At 37.5% G+C, this 19,084-nt stretch overlaps 1 protein-coding gene across 6 annotated transcripts in view; it reads left to right on the forward strand.

Moving 5' to 3' along the window:
- Grm7 (glutamate metabotropic receptor 7) overlaps nt 1–19,084 on the forward strand; it is an 867,793-nt gene that overhangs the window by 534,366 nt on the left and 314,343 nt on the right. For all 6 annotated transcript variants that reach the window (XM_021164768.2, XM_021164769.2, XM_029478551.1 and 3 more), the window contains exon 5: nt 13,487–13,627. In XM_021164768.2, the coding sequence (XP_021020427.1) occupies nt 13,487–13,627 (141 nt within the window). The remainder of the gene's footprint in view (nt 1–13,486; nt 13,628–19,084) is intronic.

The raw sequence follows: 19,084 nt of genomic DNA on the forward strand, positions 1-19,084 counted from the left end.
CGTTTTTAGTTCTATGGACTGTATCTTTGGTATTCTGTACTTCTTTTTTCTTTTTTTTTCTAATATCAACTTATTAGTGAGTACATACCATACATGCCCCTTTGGGTCTAAGTTACCTTACTCAGGATGATATTTTCTAGGTTCATCCAAATGCCTGAAAAACTCAGGATTTTCTTGTTCTTAATAGCTGAGTGACATCCATTGTGTAAATGAACCACATTTTCTGTATCCATTCTTCTATCATGGGACATCTGGGTTTTTTCTAGCTTCTGGCTATCACAAACAAGGCTGCTAGCTTTACAATAAGTATTTATCTATTTAGTATTTTACAAATCAATTATTATTAATATAGGCTTTACAGTAAATAGACTATAATTAAAACATTATGTCTATCATTTTTAAAGACTTGTTGTGTTTTTAATTATGTGTGTCTCTGTGTGGTATATTCATATATAAGTGCAGATGTTCTTCAGTGCCCAGAATAGGGCATGGAATCTCTTGAAAATGGAGTTTCAGGGGCTTGAAAACAACTTGATGTAGATGAACTCTGCTATTTTGAAAGTTTAGTATGTTCTTTTAACTATGGAGCCATCTTTGCAGACTCAGTCTGTAATGTCTATGTGATAAACTTTGGGGTTGTGGAAATAAGATTCCTAATAGAACTGTAATTTCTTTATCTAAGAATAGGCATGGTAGTTACATTGTACAGAAAACATTGTATGAAACAATAAAAAATTATTTTTGTATAACCATGCCAGTCAACAAATGTGGAATCCCCACCTAGTGCTACAAATATGTTCTTCTTGAGTAATATGATGATCATTCTTATACAAGCTGGCATTTACTCATTTCCCAAATAACAATAGCAATCGAAGATAACTCATAGGTAGTTGGTAAAATTATATTATTGTCTTTTATACTTTAGGTCCAGCATAATTATTTAAAACATTTGCAGTATAAAGTAGTCAGAATGGCCATTATTGTGGTTATTTGTATATCCCTACCTACCAACAAACACTGAAAATGTCTCTGGGACAGGGAATATGTAGCTTCTTGATTTAATTAATTTCTGTTGTAATTAACTCCTCTATCATGCTATTTTCTGATTATATCCAAGACATACTTGAAATTTCTATGATAAAGCCACCTGCACCAATTCAAATGGAAATGTGTTTCCTCTGGATAATTGCACACTAACCTGGGGAGTAATCAGACATGGACACAGCCTGTACCTGTGTCTTTGCCTGTTAAGAAACTCTTGCCTGGCACTCTGTGCGCTCCACAGAAAAAAAGGAAAGCTGTCAATAGGATTAAAGTTAAAACAATACTGTCCCTATTTTGTTGTGGGAAATATTACATCCAAAGCAAGACCTTATTGTTAAATGCTACCATATAGTTTGGACACCAAAGCCATTGCATGTCTCATTGAATTACAGATTGCAAATTATCCCTAGCAACAGATTTCTGTTGAGCGCAAAGCTAGGACATTTTCCTCTGAACTAAGGGGCTGTACACTGAGTTTGATCACTCTCAATGCAAAATACTGAGTGGAATTTTTGCTCATTTAACACCATATCTTTAAGGTCATTGCTCTCCAACATGATTTGATCCACCATGATGAAATTAAGAAATATTTGTTTCTCCCTGTGAATACATGTATTAGTGCCTCTATAGAACTGCTTCTTTGCAATCTCCTTGAGCGCAAGCTCTGTGTCTGAGCCTCTATCAGTGTTAACTGCAGTTCTGTAGATTCAAATACAAGCAAGTAGTGAATGTTCTAAGGCAAATTGGAGTGGTGGATTTACTCTAAGAAGACATGGATATCTTATAGATCCAAGAGCAAAGAACACATCAGGGGCTTGGAAATTAGCGAAATTCCCAAACTGCAATATCCTTTGCACCATCTATCTCTCTTGTTTTTTGATATCCATTTGATCTATTTCTCTCACCTGAAGCAAATGTCTTCTTCCAAGGCCATAAAGCTTCAATTTGGTCTTAAGTTTAGAATTCCAGTGTAAAATTCAAGCAATGTTGGTTGATCTCAATATTTTACTGCTAAATTCAATTTACCAGTCAAGGGGATTTGGTTGGGGTCAGGTGTTCATCTCAATGCCAGTCATTCTACTGCATCCATTCAAAACTGTGCACAATGAAAGAAAAAATGTCTATTAAATATAATTTGGATAAAAATGGTAAAGTCATGAGTTCAGGACAGTTCACCTTTTAAAAAAAACCCATAGGAATATCCATTTCTCAAAAATATGTGAGTAACTCATGTTGGAAAAAATGAAATGTTACAAATTGTCTTCCTGAAATAAAACTCTTTTAAGGGAAGACATGTTTATTTATAAGGACAACTACTTGCTGAATTATTTTATGTTTCCAAAAAACATATCTTTGTCAGTAAGCCAAACATATGCTAAAAAATAATAACATTCAAACTAGAGGGCTTTAGGACCTGCCACTACATCAAGATTTTAAAAGTAGAGAAAGGGCAGTGAATTCTGATCAAAGCTGAGAATGTCCCTAGGTGGGAATGAAGTTTGAAACTTTAATGAATATTAAAAGTATCATTCCTGTGTATGTTCAGAAACCAGTTTTTCATTTCTTTTAAAACATGTTCAATCTTTGAAAATTTCATACATGAATATGAAGTGTTTTGATATCTAACCCCTATTTCACCTGGAATACTCTCTCTTCTAACTTCAACTCTTTTTTTAAAAAAAAATTCAATTAGTTAGTTAACCCCATATGGCCATGGGTGTTATATCATCCCTAGTGCATGACCAACCTACTGGTAGTCACACCCCCAAATGAAATTGATTCTACATTCTCCAACAACAATCAACTAATAGGTACTCCTCCACCAGGTAAAAGCCTGGGAATCCCTTTTTGTTCTCCAACAGAAATTTTAATTGGTTTCAATTAGTGGAATCTTTTGCAGGAAAGCTGTGTATCACTTTCTTAGCCATAGACTTTGAACACACAAAATCAGGATTGAATTCTCTTCCAGAGAACAGGCATCAAATAAAATAGGACAGTTTGTTATTCCCATAAACACTCTTGCAGGTATTGCAACAGTGAACATATCTGCCTAGTGAGTCAATATTGTATCATGCAGAATCCAGTAGTGCAGAAGACCATCAGTGTCTTTTTACTCCAGAAAATTGGACATAGTACTACTGGAGGATCCAGCAATGCCTCTCCTGGGGATATACCTAGAAGGTGTTCCAACTTGTAAAAAGACACATGCTCAACTATGTTCATACCTGCCTTATTTATAATAGCAAGAAGGTGGAAAGAACCCAGATGTACCTCAATAGAGGAATGGATACAGAAAATGTGGTGCATTTACACAATGGAGTTCTACTCAGCTATTAAAAACAGTGAATTCATGAAATTCTTAGACAAATGGATGGATCTGGAGGATATCATCCTAAGTGAGGTAACCCAATTACAAAAGAACACACATGATATGCACTCACTGATAAGTGAGTATTAGCCCAGAAGTTCACAATACCCAAGATACAATGTGCAAACACATGAAACTACAGAAGAAGGAATACCAAAGTCTGGATACGTCCTTGCTTTTTGGAAGGGGAAACAAAATACCCATGGAAGGAGTTACAGAGACAAAGTTCAGAGCAGAGACTGAAGGAATGACCATCCAGAAACTGTCCCACCAGGGGATCTATCCCATAAACAACCACCAAACCCAGACACTATGCCAGATGCCAATAAGAGCTGTTGACAGCCTGATATAGCTGTCTCCTGAGAGGCTCTGCCAGTAACTGGCAAATACAGAAGTGGATGCTCACATTTATCCACTAGAAGGAGCACAGGGTCCCCAATGAAGGAGCTAGAGAAAGTACCCAAGGAGCTGAAGGAGTTTGCAGCCTCCTAGGAGGAAAAACAATATGAACAACCAGTAACCCCAGTGCTCCCTGGGACTAAACCACTAATCAGAAAAAACACATGGAAGGATTTTTGTCTCTAGCTGCATATGTAGCAGAGGATGGCCTAGTCAGTCATCAATGAGACGAGAGGCACTTGGACCTGTGAAAATTCTATGCCTCAGTATGGGGGAATGTCTGGGTCAGGAAGCAGGGGTGGGTGGGTTGGGGAACAGGGAGAGGGGTGAGAGGATAGGGGCTTTTCAGAGGTGAAACTAAGGAAGGGGATAACATTTGAAATGTAAATAAAGAAAATATCTAATTAAAACAAAAAACAACAAACAAACAAACAGAAAAGAGAATGTTATCTATCAGGGAGAGGGTTTCCTGGTCAGTTCAAGAATGACATTTTTTGTAGTGTGAAACCAGTGTAAGCAATAAAGGCTTATATCTAGTTATAATGAACCACTAAGAGCAATGATAATAGCCTATATTCCTATTCCAAAAATTATAACAATAAATGGCCATGCATTTGTTACTAGTGTTAATATATGTTCTTTTTCTGTCTAGTTCCTTATTCCTTTTTATATGTTCTTGTGACATGTCCTTCTTTTGAAATTTTAGTGTTTTCCTCCCTCAACTTTTAGGCAGTGGAAGCATCTTTGATCAGAAAGAAAATGAAATATAATTTTGGATAAACCCCCTTGGGTTGTTATAGATGTTTGATTACATAAGTTTAGATGTTCAAGCTTAGCAAAAACTTCTAGCTTCTGAGACATTTTTAGAGCAGAGTACAAAATGAAGATGGTAACCAGGCAACGTGGTTCTTGTACGGTTATTAAAAATAAAATGTGTAGCTTCTACCATGTAGAATAATTCTCTGGCTTTCAATGTGTTGTTTTTTTTTTTTTTTCTATCCCTTGGAAGAATAAGCAGATCCTACATGCTCAAATGATCAATAATTTTCCATTTAAAATTTATTATTGTGTTAGATTATTTTTGCTAGAGAATTTTACACAGATAAATCAGTCATGATAATTTGATATGATTCTTTAAAAGTGTGTTTAAAGATTTTGCATAAAAATTATTTAAGTATTCACACAATCTGTCACACACAAAATTCAATGCTTGGTCATTAAGATGACATCTGGCTTGAATAAACATATATTTTTTTCCAAATACCAAAGTATTACTGATTAAAATTTAGCCAATTTTCATATCGTGAATAACATTTTAATAAGAATTAACCATAACGCTACTTCAAAATGCTTTTGACCATGACAAATATTCTTCATCTGTGTCCATTATTTGATATTTTTATCATGATTTATAATACATGTATATGTATAAAGAATCATATGTTCAGATTAGAAGACTTTGTCTTCTGGATTTCTGAAAGAGTTCGTGTAGGTCTTCCAAGACTATGTACAAAAGATGCTTGTGTGGCTTACATAGTGTAATTTAGAAGACTGTGTCAAGTCCACTTATGTACCAATAGCACCTGGGAAGTGAAAGGCTGGTGCCTTGAACCACCAGTAGGTACTCCAATTTTGTTTATGTGGCTTATTGTCAAAGCATAGGTGAATCATTTTCTACACAGGCCACATATTGCTTAGAGTATGCCCAGGCACATGAACAGCTGTTCTAGACAAATGTTCTGCATGTAGATCAGGGCATTAAGTCTTCAAAAGAAGGACTCTAGACAAGTTGTGGTTTATAGGTTGTTGAAAGGATTTCCTAAGAGAGGCATACAGAGACATTGGGTCTTCATAAACATTTCTCTAAATATCTAAAGGCCACTCTTATTGGAAGTCAGAACTTATTTCAGAGGTACCCTGTGAGACTTTTGGAAGTTGCCACTGATAATAAATATCACCTAGCTCATTTGTTGAGCAAAGTTTTAGTCTGGAACTTTACTTTCAGATTTTTTTCTTTCTGGATATTGGAAAAGTAATAACATCTAACATGAGATATTCAAGTTCCAGTCATAGAAAAATATAAATAGTGGTATATACCTGATTCTTTATCATTAATATTTTAATTATGCATGTGTGATGGGAGTTCTCTGTATAGGTTTGTGCACACAAAGGCAGGAATCCATGGACGAAAGAATCTTGAAACATCCCTGGAGTTGGGGTTTTTATGCAGTTGTGTACCACCCATTGTATGTGTTGAGATTTTAGCATACAAGAGCAATATGTGCTCTTAACCATTGAACTATCTCTCCAACTGCAAATTCCTGAATATTTCAGACTGCCTGTTCATCTCTTTCTATGAAAAAAGGTTTTACTTTAGGCTTTTAAATCAATCTTGTTATTATCAGAAATGATGACACATGGCATTCACTAATACAAATTTGCATAAACAAGTGTAGCTTTGAGTTGCATGTGTACCAGTAGAAATCTCCATCTTATCTCCCAGAAATCCTCCTTTGTCCAGCAGTCACAATTGTAAATTATCCTGGGCTTCTTTGAATCCTGTAGGAAATAAAATGTGTTTTTAATACAAATAAGAACAATCCAACGCCACTAATTAATAAACAATTTTTGCAGGATACCTTATTATTCTTAGGTCTCTGAAAGTTAGTAATTACCAACATTCATACTTATATCATGAAGAATGTAAACAGACTATACTATACAAAATACCAAATGCTTCACCTTATGATTTTTCAAGAGTTGTTAATAGACTAAAGTTCATGAATTCAGAAAAAAAATGGGATTACACAAAAATACACCCAAGAAAAGCATTTAAAATGATGCTTTGGGCATGGTAAATTACCTTAAATGTATTATTATTAATTTAAATTTCATATTTGACTATAAAATTTGTAAATAGTAAGTTTGTACCACCAGTTTATTGGAAACATAAATTCTTCCAAGAATGGCTCATTGATTTTATATTAAATTTAGCTTCCTAAAGACTTAAACTGCAAAGGAGATAGAGAACTCAGTATAAACACTGATTTTCAGGATTAATTATTCATGACTGCTATGCTAATGGAAGGCAATGGCATGAATATATTTAGTATGCTCACTTCATATACAGTCATACATTATTAATAGATTATACCTGTGAAATATTTGCATAGGAACCAAAATTACCTTCCCTTAGAGAGTAACCATTCTACAAAGTTTTAATACTTAAAGAAACCTGAACATGGAATCTACCAGTAATGTTGTAAAAATATACCCATACAGTGTACTCCCTCCCTCCCTTTCTCTCCTGTTCCTATGTGTGTTTGTCTCATGTAAAGAATCAATGAATATATAAGCAAAGAGTAAAGAAATGAAATTCTGCCATTTATGACAATGAATTAGAGGTCATTGTGCTAGTTGAAGTAAGACAAACGGTAATTTCACCATGCATGTGTTATTAAAATATTACTATTTTGCTAAAAGAACCAAGAACGGTCATTATCTCACTAGAGGTTAGGAGTGAAGGTATTTTCTAGAATAATATTGTATATCTCACTTTCTCTGCCTTATTCATAAACATTTCCCATGGGATTGTTTGTTTCATTGTAGAATAATTTCCATCACAATAACTCTTGTTTGCTTAAAAAATAATGGCAGCTTGCCACCAATATCATGAGTAGACATAGTCAGAGAATTTCTAGGTGCATCTCTGATTAGCTTATTTCATGAGGTCAGCCAAAATGATTTGTATTTGCTCACCTTAATTTATGTTAGTAACATTTTTGCAGAAATGCAAATGAGAAAGACAGGGTGTGAGTAGGGTAAAGATGATGGCCTCTAAGCCCAAAAGTCAAGACAGGAATATGCAGACATGGGCAGAAGCAAGAAGAAAGGCTTGAACGTAAAACTCCACTCTGCACCTGAGGAATAGATGAAAGAGACCCCTATTCTCATAAGTTCTTATAACCAAATAATTAGCAGTCCTCTTCTTTATTTTTTTCATTTTTTATTGGTTATTTTATTTATTGACATTTCAAATGTTGTCCCTCTTCCCAGTTTCCCCTCCACCAACCTCCTATCCTCTCCTTCCCCCTGCCTCTCTCCCATTCACCTACCCAGTTTTGTCTCAGTGCCCTAGCATTCCCCTACCCTGGGTCATCAAGCCTCCACAGACCAAGGAACTCCTCTCACAGTGATGCTCAATAAGGCAGTCCTCTGCTACATATGCAGCTGAAGCCATTTGTCCCCATTTGTTCTCTTTGGTTGGTGGTTTAGTCCCTGGGAGCTTTGGGTGGTCTGGTTGGTTGATATTGTTCTTCCTATAGGGTTGCAAACCCCTTCAGATCCTTCAGTCCTTTCCCTAACTCCTCCACTGGGGTCCCCATGCTCAGTCTGATGGTTGGCTACAAACATGCATATCTTTATTGGTCAGGCTCTGGCAGAGCCTCTCAGGCTCCTGTCAGAAAGCTTTTCTTAGCATCAGCAACAGTGTCTGGGTTTGGTGTCTGCAGATGGGATGGATACCTAGGCAGGGCAGTCTCTGGATGGCCTTTCCTTCAGTCTCTGCTCCACTCTTTGTGCCTACACTTCATTTGGACAGGAATAATTTCAGATTAATATTTTTGACATGGGTGGGTGGCCCCATCCCTCAACAGGGGGCTGTACCTAACCTCTGGATATGGTCTCTATAGGTTCTATCTCCCCTTTTTGGGTATTTCAGCTAATGTCCTCCATGTTATATCCTGGGATCCTCTTGGGTCCCTGGCATCTGGGACTTTCTAGTGGCTACCCCCAGTTCCTCCTCCCCCACTGCTATTCTCCTCCTTTCAAATTCTTGACCCTCTGTACTTCTCCCCTATCTTCTTCCATATCTGAACCTCCCTGCTCTCTCTCCTCCTCCTCTCTCCCTTGCAGATCCCTCTCTCCCTCTACTTCCTGAGATTTTCTTCCTTCTTCTGAGTAGGACTGCAGCATCTTCTGAGAGTTTCAAAATCACTGACTTTCATTCATAATTATCTACCGTAGGTTTCCCAATAAAATAGTGGGCTAGAAAATATTTAATTCCTGAGATACGATGTGATGACATCACTAACCTCCAACCTGTTGATGATTGTTAGATTATTGTAAGAAGTATTCTGTTTTCCTACGGATGTGAAATACTACATTTATTCTCAAGTCCATTCTACCTCCCCATGCCTACCTGTGATTCTTTCATCATGTTTTTGTGGTATCATTTCTTCTGTGCCAGATCCTCTCTTCTTTTCTCCTAGGGAACTAAAAATTGCATTATCATGAGATTTTTGATATGCTTATCTCTCCTTTTCCACCTCCAAGCAATCATACTTACTTCCTCTTTTTTCTCAGAATATAATGGCTCTTAGATATTTTTCCATATGTTAACATTGTTATTCATATAAGGTAAAAATTAGCTTTGAAGGATTTGTCACGGAAAGAACTGAACTCTCATTACTGATATTGGTCAGCCTAAATGGAAATATACCATGAGAATTTAGATGCGATATTTTATGTTTGTTTTCTTTTGTAGTTATTTCAACTCTGGGTTTGTAGTCCATCTTACAATGAGTTGATATCTGAGTATATAAATAGTAATGGCTTCTCTTGGTTATATCTTGCTGTTTTCTCAAGTTCTTTATGTTTTCATTGGTTTAATCAAATTCATTGAAGACATTTGGCTTGGTCTTTTTCATTGCAGTGAAGCTAAGACAGAGCTCAGGAGTCAGCATCAGTACATTGAAAAGAAGAGAGATGCAACTTTTAATGGTAGAATGCTCCATATCTGTCTCATGAGATGCCAGATCAGTGTTCTGATTTTCCAGAGGATCTGAGAGTCAAACTCATGTGAAAGCTTATAATGTCTATAATTCAGTGCCCAAAGATCTGACATTCCTTTCTGGTCTCATGCATGTAGTGTACAACTATACGTTCAGGCAAAGCACCATACACATAAAATAATCAACTCTTTAAAAGTAATTACTATTATATAGTCATTTCCCTCCCATTGAGACATTAGCAGCAAGTCTGAGGTCACAATAGCCATGTACCGCTTCTCCATTGTGTGTCTTTTTCCTTCTAATTCAAGCAATAATGTCTTTCTCAGAATACTCTTTCTACCACATCACTTGCATTGTTCTCCTCCCAACTCATATTTTCTTGTGCTGTGGTTCTGTCTTACCCTTACCACTGAGCCATTGTCCCATTCTTCCTTTGTGTTTTCCTTTCTTCTGTTTATTGGAGGTTTCATGCACTGTGTACTATGCATGGAGATCTTGTGTATTGTGATGAAGAAGAGCATATTCTTTAACTACTAGCAGACTCCTTGAGCTGGAAGCAGTATAGGAAGCATTGCAGAGGGCTCTTGTCCTTGAGCTGTAAAGTCAGAAGTGCTGGTGCTGCTTGCCACTGGAGCTGATGAGGATGTTCCTCTGACCTGCCACACACTCCCTGAAGTTCAAAACCTAGCAATCTTGGCTGCTGCATATTTCAGATGTTTTAGATGGCAGGCAAAGCTTCACTTGGCCCTGTGACCTGCTAATGACATTCTGATAGCATTCCTCATAGCATCCTTTAGGGAGATCTTCTTCCCATTTCAGCTAGAAGGACCTTTTCCTAATCATGACTCCCAGGATGAATCATGCCTCTGCCGAGAACATTCCATAATCTCAGGAGGTACAGGAGGCCATCACCTCATTTCAGAGAGGAGAGAACCTGCCATGAACAGTTTGTAATGCCGATTACAACCTTGCTCCTTCTTCCTCTTTTTAGAATTAACTTCCCAAATGATGGCAGTTGTGCTCCACATATGCCAGTGGGACACTGCTTTATACTAGCCCAGAAAGAAATTTAGGAAATTAAATTTATCAGTTCAACAAAAGGAGCAAGTTCACACTAAGAATTCCATCTGCTTCATATAAAAGAATAATAGTTTTCCTTTAATAAAACTTTGATTCTGTTTCCTTTGAATCAAAACTGTGGGACTTGGTGCCTTGGGTTATATTTCAACTCTCTGGTAATGGTCTTAATTGTACTAAGACATATATGTTCAGATAATGTTTCTTCTGAAATTTAATAGAGATGTGGGAAAGTCTTATTTTACATACACACAAGAAAGAGTCAGGCAGGCAAGGAATGGTTATTAGTTATTCTAAGTTGTGATAATATCCCTACCTCTCTGTCCCACCTGAGTCACTGAACATCTTTTAAGATGATCGGTATTTCTAATGGTACATAGGTAGAATCTTCAGGCTGCTGTAATTATAATGATAGACTATGGGTAGGGGCTTGAATGCTTAAGCAAAAAGGAGGCCTTACCCTTCATCCATGTCAGAAGCATGTTATATGCCAATAAGGAGCTACAAACTACTCCTAAGTGAAAGGGGTTCTAAGAATACTGTCAGGCACTGTAAGCATCTGGCTGCAACAGGAGTTTTTGAAGCCATGAAGACCTGTGTGTGGTTAGTTTTCTTCTCTCTGAATAGAAATGAGTAGAGAGAACTAACAACAATTTATTTATCTTCTTCCATGATGCTGGTAAAAGGTAGAACTAAGTTTTCAGGTCCTACAAGGAAGTCTGACTTGCACAAGCAAAAGCAAGGCACTAAAAATGGCCTACTTGAATGATACCATTTTATCTCTGCCTCTGCCTCTTAGGTTGTCTGAAAAGACATGTTTTCTTAACCTGGGTCACCTCCGCACTATCAGACCACAAAAGTATGTACCAGGTTGATTTTTTCCTCATTCTATTGCCAGACGACATAACGGTTTCTCTTCTCATTGTTAAACTACCAGTTTCCCCTGTAGTATAAATTGTTTCATATTGGGGCATCTTCTAGGAAAAGAGAGAAATTGCTATGCTTTGTGAAGAAGAGCAAACGCCATAGGACTTCTCTAGACCTTTGATGGGTATGAAAATCTCCTGAAAATGAGAAGGAAAATAAAAACACAGCGTTCCCCTCCCTCCCATAGTTAGTCTGTTCTCCATTTCCCTGGTCAGCTGACCAAATAATTCAGACACTTACCAAAATATAAGCCTACTTTATAGCATATGTAATAGTTATCAATGTCTGAAACTAGGCACCCTGCTATCAGGTTCTTCTGGTTCCTCATTTCTGACTTTGAAGTATGGTTCTGAATCATAGCTGCTGCCTAGAGTTAATGTGACACTTAAAGAGAAAATGCATGTAAAATGCTTTCTGCTTTTGTCATTGTAACCACTGACACATCTTTTACGGCATATGGAAGAGCTGTATATTTTAAGTATGTGGTATTAGGTCCATCTTTGTCTAGGATTCTTGGACTTAAAATTTCTAAGTTTCTGGATTCTTTCCACTACCACTGATGGCACTGTGCAGACTGGCAAAAGGGGATGGTGCCATCTTCATTTCTACAAATAGACAAAAGGAAGATCAGCAGTGCTATGTGTAGACATTCCTGGGTTTCTGTGATGTAGTGACATAATGGCACTGGCATTCAAGACTAGGCCTTGTGATATTCTGAGTCTGAGTCTGATCTTTCCTGGTGTTTGTTGGTTTTTGTTTGTTTTATCTTTGATTGTCTTGAGACCTTATGCCTCCATTGCAATATTTAAAGTACCCAATCCAGAAACAGCAACCAGAGAATTGTGTGGTACTTGGGCTCTAATGTTTTTGCTAATATAGATGCTCTAAGAGTAGCGTTGAAGTGACATGCTTTCTTACTTGTGGCCTCTTTAAAATCAATTTATTTCCATTTTGACTAGGAAACCAATTCCATGATGCGGCAAAACCAAAAGAAAACACCTTGAAATGTTATTCACTAATGAGTAGCTGAAATAGCCAAGTACAAAGACTAGACCATAATGGCTGACTTTTGGCATGTTACATATTTTTTTTCTCAACTTATGCCTTATTTTCACCAAGCTAGAACTGAAACCCATGTTACTAAGGGAAGATGAAAAACATTAGTATATTATAAGTTCACTTGATGCTACAATGAAATACTTGACCAAAGTAATTTAAAGAAGAAAAGGTTCATGGGAGCTCAGAGTTGAGCACAGCCTATTATGTATTCAAGGAGGTATTTCGGGAGTCATCTGGTCACAGTATACCCACAGAGGCAGAGAGCAATGAATACTAGTACTCAGCTTGCTTTATTCTCTTTATTCTGCCCTGAACCACAGTCCAGCCCACAGTTAAAGTGGGTCCACCACCTCAACTAATCTAATAAGACAATTCCCATTGGGATGCCCAGAGATTTGTCACCTACATGAGTCAACATCCTTAGGCTGGTAGTATTAATCATCATAACTGAAGACATTTATCTATGATTTAGCTCACTAGAAATGTAAAACTAAATTTTTTTGCTTATATCATTCTTTGTGTCTTCAGTGAAAATAATGCTTATATATCTCCCTTATTGAATTAGAGGTCTTCTTATAGTTTAGCCAAATATATGTGTATTTATGTGTTCATATATACTTATATATATATATATATATATACATATATATATATACATATACATATATATATATGTAGTATTTGTGTGTGTGTGTGCATTTGTGTGTGTGTGCATAATAAATCTTCTACCCTACCTCCTATCACAGGTTACTTTTTTTCCTTCTTCATATGCCAGTAGTGATCTCCATGATTTCTGACCTTCTCATGTAACTCTTTTTAGGATTTGATGCTTACTTCACATCCCGGACACTTGAAAACAACAGGAGAAATGTATGGTTTGCTGAATACTGGGAAGAAAACTTCAACTGCAAGTTGACAATTAGTGGGTCCAAAAAAGAAGACACAGATCGCAAATGCACAGGTAATTTCATTCCCGTTGTCCTCCTCCTGCAACTTTACATGGAAAGCACTGAGACAATTGCATGCTGACAGAAGGAAGCCTGGCTAGAGACAAATTGAAAAAGTAAATTAAATTTTACTAGATTGTTCACAAAAAAAAACAAAAAAAGAATGTGAGCATAACTCTTGCAGGTCAAGGGAAGTGGAGATAAGAATGTATTCTTTTCAGCATGTCTATCTGTACTGTACTTGGCATTTCTACTAATTCTTGAGATCTCATTGCTTCAAACACTTGTGTTGATAATATTGGTTCATATTCTATCCAGAAGAATGAAGCCATTTTCACATAAACAAAATCCCCTAAGAAAATTCCACACAAGAACCAATGGTAACTGTTAACAGAATGCTTATATTTACAATAATGAGTATTCTTAATTATTTTCATATTGTGTAAGTAAGGAGTCATTTTGGTATTTATAATATGCTTAAAATATTCTCTGCTTCTCATACACTTCTCTTGTAAATTTCTTCCCAATTAAAAGTGTATTTGTGGTAGATAAAGGGGAAAGCAGGCATTAGTTCATTTAGTCAGTTTCAGATATTTATTAATTAATCTTTCTGCTAAGAACTATTCTAGGCACTGGTGGTCTTAGGGTGAATCAGGCAGTCAGGGTCTCTGCTTTCATGAGACTTAGAATATAGCATAGGAGTAGGAAGTAAGTCAGTGACATTACTCCAGTGATTTTGTCATCTAAAGTAAAAAGTGAGATCTGAGGGTAATAGGGACATATACAAGAGGAATTTCAGTTGTGTTGAAGGCCAGAATGTTTCCCAAAGACTTCCTTCAGAGAATAATGTTTGCATCAACATCTGGAAAATGGATTAGACAACAGCCAATGGGTGAAGGAGAAAAGGGGTGAAGAAGAGCCACTGATGTAGATAACCATGGTACAGATCTGCAGAAGAGGATTAGTGTGACTCTGAGGAGATAATCAACAATAACAATAAAATTGGGAACGAAGGATTCTTTGAGGAGAATATGGTGAATCTAGGGAGAATGAATGAGGTAAGACTGTAACTGCTAAGAGAAGAGGAAATACTACCTTGTATTTGATCAAATTTTATCTTTATTTGCAATTAATCTTGTATTTGATATTTGAGTACTGAATAACTATAGAAGACAACATAGTCTAATTATGCTCTGGTACATTCACTATTTGTGATAGTGACTCTCAGGTACCACAACACCCTAGAGAGTGTGCAATATGATGAAGCATACTGAGAGCAAGGGCAGCGGGAAAGCTAAGGCAGTGAAGTTCTTACCATATATGCATGAGGACCAGAGTTCAATTCCCAGGATACATACAAAAGAAAATGAATAGTTATGGTGACAAGCAAGCAAATTCCAGCACTAGAGAGGCAAAGACAGTCCAATCCCTGAGGTTCATGGACGAGCCATTCCAATTGTTGAGTCCTAATGGTTAAGTCTAGGCCTGTGTGAGGCTTTGTCTCAAAATGTAATGTGGATATATTCTAAGGAGGAATGAAGCCCAAGGTTGTCCTCTGGTGTTTACACAGACACACACACACACACACACACACACACACACACACACACACACGCATGCACATGCACACACACACGCACACACACACACAATGTTAACACCTTAGATACTAGTTTATTTTGTTTATCTTATTTAGGTCATCTTTGCAATATATTTTTTAAATTTTAATCACCTGAATGTTGTCTATTAATCTCTTCATTAAGTAACTGTGAATTAGGTAAGATATATAGTACAAAGTACTTAAGATATCACGAAGGATTAGAGAATACTTAAGAGCCTACTTTCTCTCAAAGAGAAGATGTATGATAGAAAGAAAGAAAAACACTGCTGTAAAATCAATAGAACACATATCTTGGAAGCATCCTGGTTTAACTAGAATGTCAGAGTAGCCACATGCTCTGTTCAGACTTCAATATATAACAGCACAATGTTCTCAGAAACACAGTCTTTCTATTGTTGGAGAGAAAAGGAAGAAAATTGATTCAATGTTGACTAGACCTAGGTGACACAAATCTTCCAAGTGGAAACTGAAAAAATTAGTTTGACATCTGGATAATTTGTCTGTAAGACAGGGAACACTGAAGTGTACAACAGTATGCAGATGATGGATGACAGTTTCCAGACTGTTTCTGACATCTGATGTTCCATAAGAATGGCTGGAGTTGGAATGGATTGTCAGATGGGACTTAGGCTTGTTTCAATCTAAGGCCAAGACTTGTCTTTATGCATGCTATAGTCGAAGATGCTCTTTGGACACCCACATTTTAGTGCTTAGCATAGAGAATTGAAGTTTATAGAAATCATCTGTGGCCAAACTACCATCAGCAATGGAAAATGTGGTTTGTGTCTTTCTGTCATACTCATTCTATGGTTGCAGTTACTAAGTTACTGGTGATCCACAGCTATCCTCTTGTTGTCTCTTCATTTATTCTTTTTCATTAGGCAATGATGTCACTAGGGAAAGGTACAATTATGTAACATTAAAAAAATTGTGTTTACTAGAGTCACTTACTCAATAGGTAGTCTAATAGTGACTATCTGCATACTGCAGAGACTCAGACATGACAGTGTCTCAACCATCATAGCAGGGTTCCTCAGAAGTCCCAATGTAAGGATATAGAAGGCCTGGAAAAGGCCTGAAAAGATGCTGGTCTTCAGTTCATGTGGAAGTCTGATATCCAACAGTAATGGCAGCAGCAGCATCAGTAGCAGCAATCACAACCACCAGCAGCAGCAGCAGCAGCAGCAGCAGCAGCAACAACAACAGAATAGATTTGTTCTTGCAGAAAGAAACAAAGGCAGTGTCTTAGTCAGGGTTTCTATTCCTGCACAAACATCATGACCAAGAAGCAAGTTGGGGAGGAAAGGGTTTATTCGGCTTACACTTCCATGCTGCTGTTCATCACCAAAGGAAGTCAGGACTGGAACTCAAGCAGGTCAGAAAGCAGGAGCTGATGCAGAGGCCATGGAGGGATCTTCTTTGCTGGCTTGCCTCCTCTGGCTTGCTCAGCCTGCTCTCTTATAGAACCCAAGACTACCAGCCCAGAGATGGCACCACCTTGGTCAAGGGGCCTCCCCCTTGATCACTAATTGAGAAAATGCCTTACAGTTGGATCTCATGGAGGCATTTCCTCAACTGAAGCTCCTTTCTCTGTGATAACTCCAGATGTGTCAAGTTGACACAAAAATAGCCAGTACAGGCAGAAAGCACTGATTTTTCCTTTAACCTCTTTCTATCTGGACAACTCCTTGAAAGGTGCCAAATATTAATGATGGATCTTCCTCATTAGTGATTTTCTAGAAATCACCTTCACAGACATATCCAGAAGCATATCTCATTGTTAATTCCACAATCTACCTGTTAGGTTACAAGCACAGTTAATTAACATAATACTTTCTTCAAAGTATCCCAGTTAGTAGACATGGTCTATTACATAGTAGCAAATACAATTACTATTGCTGTTATTCTTCCCGCCTTTAGGTCTTAATAGATAAGAAATGGAGGATAGCATAAGTATTTTTTTTCTTTCCTTTTCCAAGTCTAAATGGGATCTCTTATGTTGCTTTCATAGTATTTTGAAAACACTCTTTAACAAATCTTGCCATTTGGACACTCCTCCATCTTGGAAGTGGAAAATAATGCTGATTGACAGTTTAGAGGGAAAAGGTAATGATGGCAATAGATGGGCGACAAGTCCTTAAAGCTACAGTAATTAAGTTTAATCAAGGACATGGACAGGAGAAGGAAGCATTGGTGCCCATTAGCATAGGGAAGATGTGAACTGAAGCTGCTTTGTGACTACATTTAGGAATGAGTAAACAGAATGAATGTGTCAGAAAGCATGTAATTATCAATTTGACATCGTAAACTGACATCACTGAGATGGTGGTTGTTTTGGGATGAGGACTGCAAAAACAGTGTCCCTCATTCCTTCCTGTAACTGAGGTTGATGAAAAATTGAGTCTTCTAAATATTATGAAGGTAAAATGCTTAGAATACTATTTTTTTCTCGTGCACTATGTGGCCTCTTACGCCATAAGAAGTTATGAGCCTATATTAGCTCTTGACAAACCAAGAAGAAATCTGTCTTGTCATGAACTTTGGTAATGAGCAATGAAATCCATATCATTTGAAGAAAGCAAATTGCTTTTGCAATGCTGTAATTAAAGCTGGTAGATCCTATAAGTAAGAGGATTCTGAAAGGAAAACTAATATTTGGAGAAATGATAATAATATTTGCTTCTGTAGATTTTGATGGATTCTGGGTTATAGACATTCTTTTTTATTTTTTAATTTTTTTGTTAGATATATTCTTCACTTACATTTCAAATGCTATCCTGAAAGTCCCCTATACCCTCCCCCTGCACTGCTCCCCTTCCCACCCCTCCCACTTTCTGGACCTGGCATCCCCCTGTACTGGGGCATATAATCTTCACAAGACTAAGGGCCTCTCCTCCCAATGATGGCCAACTAGGCCATATTCTGTTATATATGCAGCAAGAGACTCTGGGGGTATTGGTTAGTTCATATTCTTGTTCCTCTTATAGGTTTGCAGACACTTTCAGCTCCTTTGATACTTTATCTAGCTCCTCCATTGGGGGCCTTGTGTTCCATCCAATAGATGACTGTGAGCATCCATTTCTGTATTTGTCAGGCACTGGCATAGCCTCACAAGAGACAGTTATATCAGGGTCCTTTCAGCAAAATATTGTTGGCATATGCAATAGTGTCTGGGTTTGGTGGCTATTTATTGGATGGATCCCTGGGTGGGGCAGTCTCTGGATGGTCCTTCCTTCTATATCAGCTCCAAAATTTGTCTCTGTAACTCCCTCCATGGGTATTTTGTCCCCTATTCTGAGGAGGAATGAAATGGTTTTCCTTCTTCTTTGTGGAGAGCCGTGCCGCCAACAATCGCAAGCCGGGAGCAATCACCATTATAAGATGGCGCTGGCCTCCTCTGTGCCTAACTAGTAAACAAGTGCGAGAGTGAACTCAAGCTTAGTCACTGCCCATCTCGGGACATAGTCGTGGGGTGATGGGCGAGCAACAAATCAGGAGCTGACACACCAAATCAGGTGCTGAAACGCCATGGCTGAGGGCTATATAAGCGACCCCATTTTCCGGGGTCTGGGTTTTCCCTCTTGAAGAAGCAATAAAGCTGCAGAAGATTCTTGCCAGCGAGAACCGTAGCTCGGGATACTTCTTGAGTTTCATGTGTTTTGCAAATTGTATCTTGGGTATTCTAAATTTCTGGGATAATATCCACTTATCAGTGAGTGCATATCCTGTGAGTTCTTTTGTTATTGGATTACCTCACTCAGGATGATATCCTCCAGATCTATCCATTTGTCTAAGAATTTCATAAATTCATTGTTTTTAATAGCTGAGTAGTACTCCATTGTGTAAATGT

The sequence above is a fragment of the Mus caroli genome, chromosome 6, assembly GCF_900094665.2.
Source record: "Mus caroli chromosome 6, CAROLI_EIJ_v1.1, whole genome shotgun sequence".
Lineage (NCBI taxonomy): Eukaryota > Metazoa > Chordata > Mammalia > Rodentia > Muridae > Mus > Mus caroli.